Source organism: Meleagris gallopavo, chromosome 6, assembly GCF_000146605.3.
Source record: "Meleagris gallopavo isolate NT-WF06-2002-E0010 breed Aviagen turkey brand Nicholas breeding stock chromosome 6, Turkey_5.1, whole genome shotgun sequence".
Lineage (NCBI taxonomy): Eukaryota > Metazoa > Chordata > Aves > Galliformes > Phasianidae > Meleagris > Meleagris gallopavo.
Genome location: NC_015016.2, coordinates 22,008,986 through 22,019,355, shown reverse-complemented (window position 1 = coordinate 22,019,355; position 10,370 = coordinate 22,008,986). Strand labels below are relative to the sequence as shown.

At 42.5% G+C, this 10,370-nt stretch overlaps 1 protein-coding gene across 1 annotated transcript in view; it reads right to left on the bottom strand.

Moving 5' to 3' along the window:
* Nucleotides 1-5,146, bottom strand: part of LOC116216768 (cilia- and flagella-associated protein 69-like) — a 10,961-nt gene extending 5,815 nt beyond the window's left edge. The window contains exon 1 of the mRNA XM_031554034.1: nt 5,077-5,146. Within this exon, the coding sequence (XP_031409894.1) occupies nt 5,077-5,146 (70 nt within the window). The remainder of the gene's footprint in view (nt 1-5,076) is intronic.
* Nucleotides 5,147-10,370: the final 5,224 nt, after the last annotated feature.

The following is a 10,370-nucleotide window of genomic DNA, read 5'->3' as shown; positions in this document are numbered from 1 at the left end:
GGAAGGGAAGGGAAGGGAAGGCAAAGGGAAAAGGGAAAAGGGAAAAGGGAAAGATTAGAGGTAGAATGGTATGTGAGAAAGTCATGGAGGAGTTGCAGGCAGCAAGAAGGTTATCAGCAAAGTTCTTTCAGGATAAAATCATAATTTCCGTGCTCTCCTTGGATACTAGTGAAGGTACATCTAATTACTGTGGTTTCTCATGCTATGTTCTTCCTCTTTTGAGCTAAATACTCTTTGAATTTAGCACTACTGCATCATTATAATAGAGCTAAATTAATTCATTGTGAATCACTGATGCCATTGCTGCATCAGTGAACAAGAGAAGAGCAACTGATGTCATCTATCTGAACTCCATCAAGGTCTTTGGCACAGTCCCTCACAACATCCTTCTCTCCAAACTGGAAATATATGGACTTAGTGGGTGGACTGTTCAATGAGGAACTGGCTGTGAGGTCGTACCCAGAGAGTGGTGCTCAGCTCAGTGGGTCAGTGTCCGAATGGTGCCCCTCAGGGCTCAGTACTGGTGCCTGTGTTCTTTAACATTTTCATCAATGATATCGACATTGGGATTGAGTGCACCCTTAGCAAATGTGCGGATGACATCAAGCTGTGTGGTCTGGCTGACACATCCGAGGGACAGAATGCCATTCAGAGAGACCCAGACAAGCTAAAAGAAGTCCAGCTAGCAGATCAGGGAGGTGATCTTGCCCTTCTGCTCTGCACTGTGAGTCCTCACCTGGAGTACTGTGTCCAGATGTGGAGTCCTCGGTACAGGAGAGATGTGGACCTGTTCGAGCATGTCCAGAGGAGGGCCACAGAAATGATCTACCAGGGATGGAACGCCTCTTCTATGAGGACAGGCTGAGAAAGCTGGGGCTGTTTGGCCTGGAGAAGAGAAAGGTCCTGGGAGACCTGAGAGTGGCCTGTCAGTATCTAAAGGGGATCTACCGGAAAGAAGGGGGCCAACTCTTTAGCAGAGTCTGTTGTGATAGGATGAGAGGTAATGTTTTCAAACTAAAGGAGAGATTGAGACAGTATATAACAAAGATTTTTTTTTCACAAAAACTGGTGGTGAGGCACTGACGCAGGCTGCACAGGGAGCTGGTGGATGCCAAACCCTGGAGGCACCAAGGACAGGCTGGACAAGGCTCTGGGAAACCCATTCTAGCTGTAGGTGTCCCTGTTCATTGCAGGAGAAGGTCCCTTCTAACTCAAATGATTCATGATTCTTTGATTATGACTACTGAGAGTGATGGGATCTGTAGCTTGTCGACCTAACAGACCATATCTTCCACGTGCTGCGTTTCCCTAACACACAGCAGGAGGTCAAACCCAATAATGGTCTGATGTGTAGAGTAGTCCAGGCATGATAGCAGGGCTGCTAACTAGCATTAATTCAGTTACATGTCATCAATTAACAGCTCAACCTGAAAAGAGAGAAATACAGAAAAACTGATCTACATATGTTGTGAATAGAAGGTATGAAATGCATTGACTTCAACTCTAGATTTATTTTGACACTGAGCAAGCTCACATCAACAAACTCCTACCATCAAGAAGTTAAATAACATTTCCTTTGAAATGTGCCATTGTGCATTTTCTGGAACCTTTTATACTGCTAAGTACATGAGCACACACACAAGATACTTCAGATGCTGCTAATCAGTGTTGCGGAGGGTGACTCAATTCTTGGTATTGATTGAATCCTGTTTGTGTCAAAGTGTGCGATGTGTAGGCACAGAGATATCTGTAAATCAGCCATACAAAAGATTGTTAGTGTTTCCAAACTGATTTAATATGTAGTCAATACATATTCTGAGTTCCACTCTCAATAAAGCTTCAGTTCCTGCTATTTCTGCTCTTGCTGCATTCTTCAAATCCTGTATATGATAGCTTGAAACTCACAAAAGTTCTGCTACATAGAATCACAGTTCTCCATTTCTTTTCTGGCACGATATAAATAACTAGGCAGTGCATTGTGTCGCCAACATTAGCAACAAGAAACCATAAAACCTCTTTCCATGAGAATTTTAAAGCTCTCAGCCACTGTTTTTTGTATTTGTACTTTATGTGCAGTTTTTCACAGTCTAAGGAAAAAGAAATATGCATGGAAATATTTGGAACTGAACTGAAATCATTGTAGTGTCACTGCTTTATTTTAAAGTAGAATTCAAGTAATTAAAAAACACAGATTGATTCTCTTCCCTTGACTTTACAAACATGTAGAAAATGCTTCCTTACAATGCCACAAATGGAAATAAAGGTTGAATGAAGTAACTATATCAGCATATCCAAAGTTCAGATGCTCTCCAGAATTGTTGTATTATTTCTATCGCTGTGGTTATTATTATTATTATTATTATTATTATTATTATTATTATTATTATTAAAGGAAGAGATTTTATCACTGATGAGGACAGACTCTTCAGTACTATGAAGTGCCACTAGATGGAGATGCCTCAACTGCAGTGATGAAAGGACTGAGCTGCAGTGCAGCAGTTCAAAACTTGTGCTAGACAACTATGGACATTGGAAGAATTTTGAAGGAAATGTTTTGGCTGTCAGGTGGGTTGCTTAAAATCACAGAAAGTCACCTTTGACTTTTTTCAGTCTCATAAGACTAACTGTGTGAAACACTGTGCTGATGTTGGTGAGTTTATACCCGGTGTGCGCTATATCTACTGCTTTCCTCCTGAACTCCTGCAGAGTGAGGAATATAGCACAAATTTTCTCAAAATTTGATTTATATTGAGGCACCAACTAAAAAAAAATCTGCTTTCCTAAGCATATACCCAGAGTCTCCTACTTTAAGGCTTTTCACCTAAAATCTGAGGGTTTCTGTAGCTTTGGGATGTGTTAGACTCTATGAAGATATCACAGATTTATGTTCCTGGATCTTGTTCTGAAGCAGAAATTTTAATAACAATGCTTACCTAGTAAATGCAATCAATGTCTTTCTTCATTGTGCTTCTTTAGTTCCATCCTGTATGCTTCCTGGAACATCCCTCACAATTATTAACAACCAATAATTTTGATCTCTGACAGTTTAAATTCATGGCTCATCTGTGTAGCAGGTAGCACTCTTCCATGGATAATCCTTCTGTGCCTGACTGTCAAACGTAATTGATGGCATGAGGAAAATGAAACGTGTAAGTCAGTCTTCAGAACCATTCTTGGCCAAAGAGGTGAGTTTTTTAGATTTCATCAAAGCAATTTCATAGAATCATAGATTCATAGAATGGGCTGGGTTGAAAAGGAGCACAGTGATCATCAAGTTTCAACCCCCCTGCTATGTGCAGGGTCACCAACCACCAGACCAGGCTGCCCAGAGCCACATCCAGCCTGGCCTTGAATGCCTCCAGGGATGGGGCATCCACAACCTCCTTGGGCAACCTGTTCCAGTGTGTCACCACCCTCTGTGTGAAAAACTTCCTCCTAAGATCTAACCTAAACCTCCCTTGTCTCAGTTTAAGACCATTCCCCCTTGTCCTATCACTATCCACCCTAGTAAACAGCTGTTTCTATGCTCCCTTCAAGTACTAGAAGGCCACAATGAGGTCTCCCCGATGCCTCCTTTTTTCCAAGCTAAATTTGATGCAGATAGAATCTTGAGAGTACATTGCTGTTGACAAGGCACTTGAAATAGTGGGCTGATTTTTTGTTTGAAAGAATTTGTCCTAAGGAAAAAAAAAAGTCCCTTAACATTTTGACTACTACAGTTGTGTTCTGGAATATGATGGCAAATTTATTAACTAATTAGGAGATGTAGTGAAGAAGTGATAAAAATAAATTTGTATGATGAAGAAAAGGAGTTGAGGACTGTGATCAGTGGCAGTTGGAGCAGAAGGAACCACTGTGTTTGTGCCAGTGCTCACACACCTACATGCCTGGAGTGGGAACTAAGTGGCAGGAAGGAACTGCTGTAGTGGTAAAGCACCTATTTGCTTTTTTATGTGCCGTTCTAATTTTACGGCCTCCAAATCTGGACACTGCCTTTCAAATTGTTGCTCTTCCTCTGCAAGCTGAATCATGGCTAATAAATTTGATATTTCATAAAGGAAACAAAAAGAGGAAAAGCTTTTCTTAAGTTAAACTCTGAATATCAAAAGCCAACTTGAGCTTTCTTAAAGGTAGGTTCCTTGCACAACCTGCTTAGTGCTTCAGGCTCCTTGGTTATTAATGCTGCTCTAGAATATGAAGGAGCTAACACAGCTTTAGCTTCTTTCAACAGGGAGTTCGGATGTAAGATAGCTTTACTCCAGTTTTCTGAATGTTTTCTTCTGTATGGCTGTGTAGGAATCACTTTGGAACAAGGCATAGAAGCTGTTTATATTGCTAAGCTGGGAAGGCTTTCTGCAGATTGCTGGTTATTCTGAACACTACCATTTCAGAGCAGATTTGTGTCTGCCTTTAAGTCCTGTATACATTGTTTTCATGGTAGAAGTCAGTACATTTTCAGTTACAAGAACAGGCTGTTCCTGTCATGTTCTGTTCCACCAAAGCATGTTATGAAAGTGAGATAGACCCAATTTTACTGCATGTTGGTCCATGTTCCCATCAGCCATGCTTTCCCATAGTAAAAGGACCTTCTGGAACTGAGACCATTACCAGTTTTACATGCTTGAGTGCATTCTGTTTATATTATTTTTCATAGATGGTAATGTACTGCATAGAAAAATGAAGCTTGAATTGTGTTCTTGAGCTGTTGAATTCACTTGAATTCAAGAAAGGAATTTGAATGCAGTTCAGCTCCATGAGCCCTCTCCTGGTGTACGGCACTGCGCTCCATCAGGCAACATCTCAGCAGGGATCTCTCCTCACTCACAGGCTGAAAGAGAGCTGCTGAAGAGAAGGAGCAAAGCTGTGAGTCTGCCCACATCCTGTCAGTGCCTCAGACCCTCAACATCAGCTGTGAGCACCAAAACAGCTTTATAAAAACACAAGTTCTGTATGGCAGCCACCAAGCAGGTGACACAGAGCACTTGGTCTTCAGTGGCCTGAATGCTACTTGTGTACAAAGTATTTGCCCCATGTTGTGATAGAATGATTGCACGTGAAAAGAAGTTGGTTTTCTACCTGCGCTTTCCATGCACATATTTGCCTTTGGCTTCCAAACATGGTTCTGCAGAGCAGCTTTGTTTGCCATTCCTCTCACCATAGGACACTGAAACACTTCACATCCACAGATCCACACATCACACAGGACAGATTCTGGTGTTCTATGTAAACAGACGAGGAAATCTCATCACTAGTAAAAGCCACAGGGCTGTGGATAAGTGGGCATCTGGACACAAACATAAAGTGAATTAACTACAGGGACTCACCCCAGAGCACATCGCAAGCCCATGTTACCACTGGTGTTGAGCCACCAGTATTCCAGCAGACTTCTCACGCTGGGAGCCCCTGCAAGCCTTTACTGGGAGAGGGAAGACCTTCCTTCTATGTTTTACAGCATGAAAAGGGCTGGAAATTCTATATGCAGTTCTCAGGCTCTGAACTGTTTTTCTTGTCTATGTTTCTGAGCGGCTCTGAGGCACCAATGTTGGCGGACTTCACTGCTGAAGCGGCATCTTCAGTAGGCACAGGATCCCCAGAGCAGTGCTGAGCCACAATCAGTGGCATTGCTGCTTCTCATAGCTGATTTTGTGGCTTTTCCCCAGCGGAAGGAATTTAGGACTGAAAGACAAGCAGCTACATCTGCTGGGTTTGCTCTAACAAACTTTGAATAAACCCCAATGCCTTTGAAGGCAGAAGGTTGATCCTTCCTTAAAGAGATTGCCTTCTTTGCAGAGCTTAGAAAACACACATGCAAGATATGAGGCAGCCTCTCAAACATGAGCTGCATTTCAGAATATACCCAATTCATTCCTTGGTGATCTAAGGGAGGATTGCAATATATGTGCTGAAAAGTTTGTCAGAAAAATCTGTATAAAAATCGAATCATCTGCTTGTTAAGGCCAAACAGCTGTGACAACCTTCCTCTTTCAGAACTGCCATGAGCAATCTGTGCTGAATTAGGCCCTGGGTTAGACAGAACTGGGCTCGAAAACCCAGCTGGCTGAGTGGCCGTGCCCAAGCTGTCCAGTGAGGAATGCCAGGACCCAGGGAAAGGAGTTTGCCCCAGAGATTGGCTTTGCACTAACAGAGCACTGAGATGACAAGATCTCAAAGGCTGTGATAAACTGTAATGCCCTTGGCTCCCTGCTGCTCCTGTAAACCAAAGCAGTGTTTTTAACCTCGTTCTGCCAGCAGGACGTAGAAGTTGTTTTAAATAGTGTAACCAATCCGGCTTCTCTTCAGTTTTCAGCACCTGCTCAGAGGACCTGGCTGGGGACTGAGGGACGCGAGCTGCAGCATGCAGGACTGGTGTGCGTTCAGGGTCTGGAGGGGCTGAGTGCAATAAAGTGGCTTTGAAAACTCCTCTGGAATCCAAGGGATCTAAAAAAGTAATAATGGTGTAACATCAGCCTCAAAGCAGGGAGCTTCTGCGAAACGTCAACCGGAGTACTGGGTGCATATTGTACCGCGAGTCACTTCGCTGCTTTGTTGTTTTGATGCGTGCCTGTCCTGGCGGGCAGGCGGGACTGCAGGTGGGAATGGCGGGTTTGTAAATGAGGAGGGCGTTCATACTGCCGATCAGGGGAAAGATCCGCTCCCGGTCGCCCCCCGCAGCCCAGCCCAGCCCTGCCCACACGCGTGCCCTCCCCGAGGTGACACCGCCGAGCGCAGGGGACTGCGAGGAGAGCTGTGTCGGTCGCAGCCCCGCTGTGCGCTGCCTGCTGCTCGACTGCTGCCGCCGACACCGCTCTGCCCGCGCCGCGCTCAGCCCCGCCGCCCAGCAGCAGCCAGGCGTCCGCTGCCCGGTCGGGAATCGCTTTGCCTTCTCTCCAGGTGGCTGATTAGCGTTATTTCAGCACTGGTGTTCTTCAACTCACCACAGGAACGTCGTGAGTATGACTGCCACTACAGCTTTTTAGTTACTGCCTGTGTGAAACTCGTCTGTTTTGTACTGAGCGGTGGGATAGTCGTACTGCCTGCTGAAGTGTAGTGAGCAAGTGAGGTTTTAGAAGGGAGTTAGGTGGGTGGGCACCTGACTGGGATCTCTTTCGTGGTTAGAAACAGAATATTTCTCTGTAAGAACTGAGTACTATGCAGAACCAAAAGGCACAAGTAATCCCTTGGGGTATAGAATGATAGAATCATTAAGGTTGGTAAAGACCACTAAGATCACTTAGTCCAACCACCAGCCCATCCCCACCGTGCCCACTGACCACGTCCTTTGGTGCCACATCTACACAGTGACTCCAGCCCCTCCCTGGGCAGCCTGTTCCAGTGCCTCTCAGCTCTTTTGGAGGAGAAATGTTTCCCAGTATCCAACCAGAACCTCCCCCTGTTGCAACTTCAAAGTCAGGTGAGAATGAAATACACGATGGCAGAATCACTGTGACTTTGTACACCTTCTTTCAGGTATCATCTTGGAGTATGGAATTCGTATGGAAGAGAAGGTGGTATCTTCAGCTGGGCTGTGTACTGATACTGAATCTCGTTTATGCCAATCTAGACTATCTAAAAGAAGCTCCTGCAAGCCTGGGTCAGATTGACCACCAATGCTGGGAGGTGTCATCCCAGGGGCTGGTGGAAATGAAGAAACTCAAGGTAGCGGATCCGGTCATTGCTCTCTGGGACTTCATGTTATTCCTAAAAGAATCCCCCAAGCCCAAGCACAATGAACTTTTCAATGATTTGGCCCAGAATTTTTGGGATATGTATGTAGACTGCGTGCTCTCAAGATCCCATGGAATGGGAAGAAGACATTTAGTATCTCCCAGATATTCTTCCACATACTCACATAGAACTTTAGAAGGTAACTATAGGATATGATGTTGGTCTGTTATGTACCACCATTAAACCAAACCACTGTCTCATCCTCATCCTTGGTCGTTCCAACAGTGCAATATATTAATTCCCAGTTTTTTGTCTCTGCTTGTCAAATGTATTTGCATCCTTCAGCAGTAGCTATTTTCACAATATACAAGTCAAAAATTGTTAGAGGACTGAATTTCTATATGAGGTGTAAATAATGACAGGTATATATGTGGGACAGTGTGTAAATAGTTGCTGCACGCTGTTTATCACTGTGTGCATATGAAGGATATTACAATACTAAAAGTTTTCTAGTCTTCAGACTTCAGTCTCAACTTCAGGGAATCATCCCTCTGTGAGAAGGGAAGCACAAAAGCCCCAGCAATTTGAACCGTGCTCTTCTCATTGAAACCACTGACATGTAACGTGAGCTCATGGTCACTGAGTCACCAAAGCAATAGATTCCAGTCATCCCAGTTTGGGATGAATCCGAATTGAGATCACATAGGTGATTGCTTTAGATCTTACTATCCAGCCCTAGATCTATTAGCTTCCTTCTTCCTCTGCAACAGGCATATTTTTTCTTTCCTAATTAATCAGTCAAATACTTCAGGTTTCCAAACTGAAATGGAGATCATTTAATCCTAGCACTCCAAGCCATAATGCTTGGAAAATAATTGCCTTTCTCTCAGAATCTTACAAGGTTTGCTCTCACCAACCCATTTTAGGTCAAAAGGGGAGGACACAAAGATACCTCAACAAAGCAGTGTCAAAATGAAGGACGACAAAAGCACAGCATTTACTGTAGATGCTTAGACAAATCAACTGGTGTGGTTCTAACTTTTTTTTTTTTTAAATGTTAATTTTGATGGAAACCCAGTATATTTTTATACATTAAGAAATGGAGAAAATGTCCACATGCATATTTTATAAACTGTGTTGTATGTACAATCAACTTAGTTGTAAGAATTGCAAAGAGCGATGTCAAGCTGAAGGGAAGGTTTATGTTCATTGTAATGTCCCATGCAGCCTAAGCTATGTATTTTATCACTGTGTAGTCTAAGCTATGGATTAATTAAAATATTTTTTTATGCAACAAGGTCTGTATAATAGTCATTTCCTTGCCTATTAACATGTTATTTGCAGAACTGCAGTGCATTAAGAAGGATACTTTGCACAAGACTGTTCTTTACTTATACATTCAACAGGTAAGGAAGGGGATACAATCTATCACTGTCATGGCTGGAAAACATGGCATCTGAGGAGACTCATGAGTGGAGTGGCTTGAAAATGCAAGACTAGCTTGAGTACTGTTCACAGCGTAAGAAAACATCCAGCCTGGCAAAACTAATTAAGGGAGCTTAACCATCTAGGGAGCACAGCATGGCTACAGTGAAACAGATAGATTTTATTACTCGAGGGAACTCGAGTAATAAACCCATGAAATAAATAGAGTTGAATGATCAGTTGAAGAATTGTGAGAAACCTATAAAGTACAGAACATTTCAGCTAGTCTCCCTAACAGACCTAGAGAAACCACTGGCACAGATACGCTTGACAGTGAGCCTTTAGCTGAAGTCCTAATGCTAAAGGCATATTCAGGAAACAAAATTGACTTGAACAAACACCACGGGTACTTTATCCAGTGCAGACACATCATCCAGGAAAATGAAACACTGGGTATATTTAAGTGAAGGTTCATCACCCTGCTCAAAGAAAGAGACATCTGCAGCGTGTTGTGTGCATCAACAGAAGATGGAAACCCAAAGAGTAGAACTGCTGATAGTGGATCAGGGCAACGTGACACTAGCACACAAAAGTCTTTAGTCTCAGCATGCCTTTGTACTTTGCTATATAGGATATTTTATTAGTATGTCATCCCCATATTTACATTAGTTATAAATATAAAAAATATAGCTTTACTCTTAAGATGTTCTATACCATTTATCAGAACTATACGAAATGTTTTTTTATCTGTATCTAAAATACACACACAGTTAACTTAAATATTAAAAGCACTGCTCAGAATGCTGTTTATCCTACAAGTACCTAATCTTTCTTCACTGTGTCCAACGTTTTAACTCTTTTTGTTCTTTTTTAAGGCTTCTTCACAGGAAGGTATCTTTTTAAGAGCCAGGTCTTTATCAGCCAGTGGTCCTTCGACTAATTGAGAAGGTGTACTTTCAACTGTTACTAAGCAACCAGATCCAACCTGAAAAGCAAAATAAATGCATTGCTTGACATCCATGTCAAGCATTAGTATTTAAAAGAAGATGAGACTTAAACCAAGAAGTGGTCATTTGAAAATATTATTCAGAAGGTGGAGATGCATGCTGAAATTTTCTAGGTCTACTCAAATTATTATTTATACTGAAGTCACAAACTGTTCCCATCAATACAAAGGAAAAGATAGAGTGGTTTTATAACTTTATATACTCTGCTTTTCTGCTTTCATGTTTGATCTTACTAACAGAAGAAAAGAATATCAAGCCTTTATTATAGTAGAA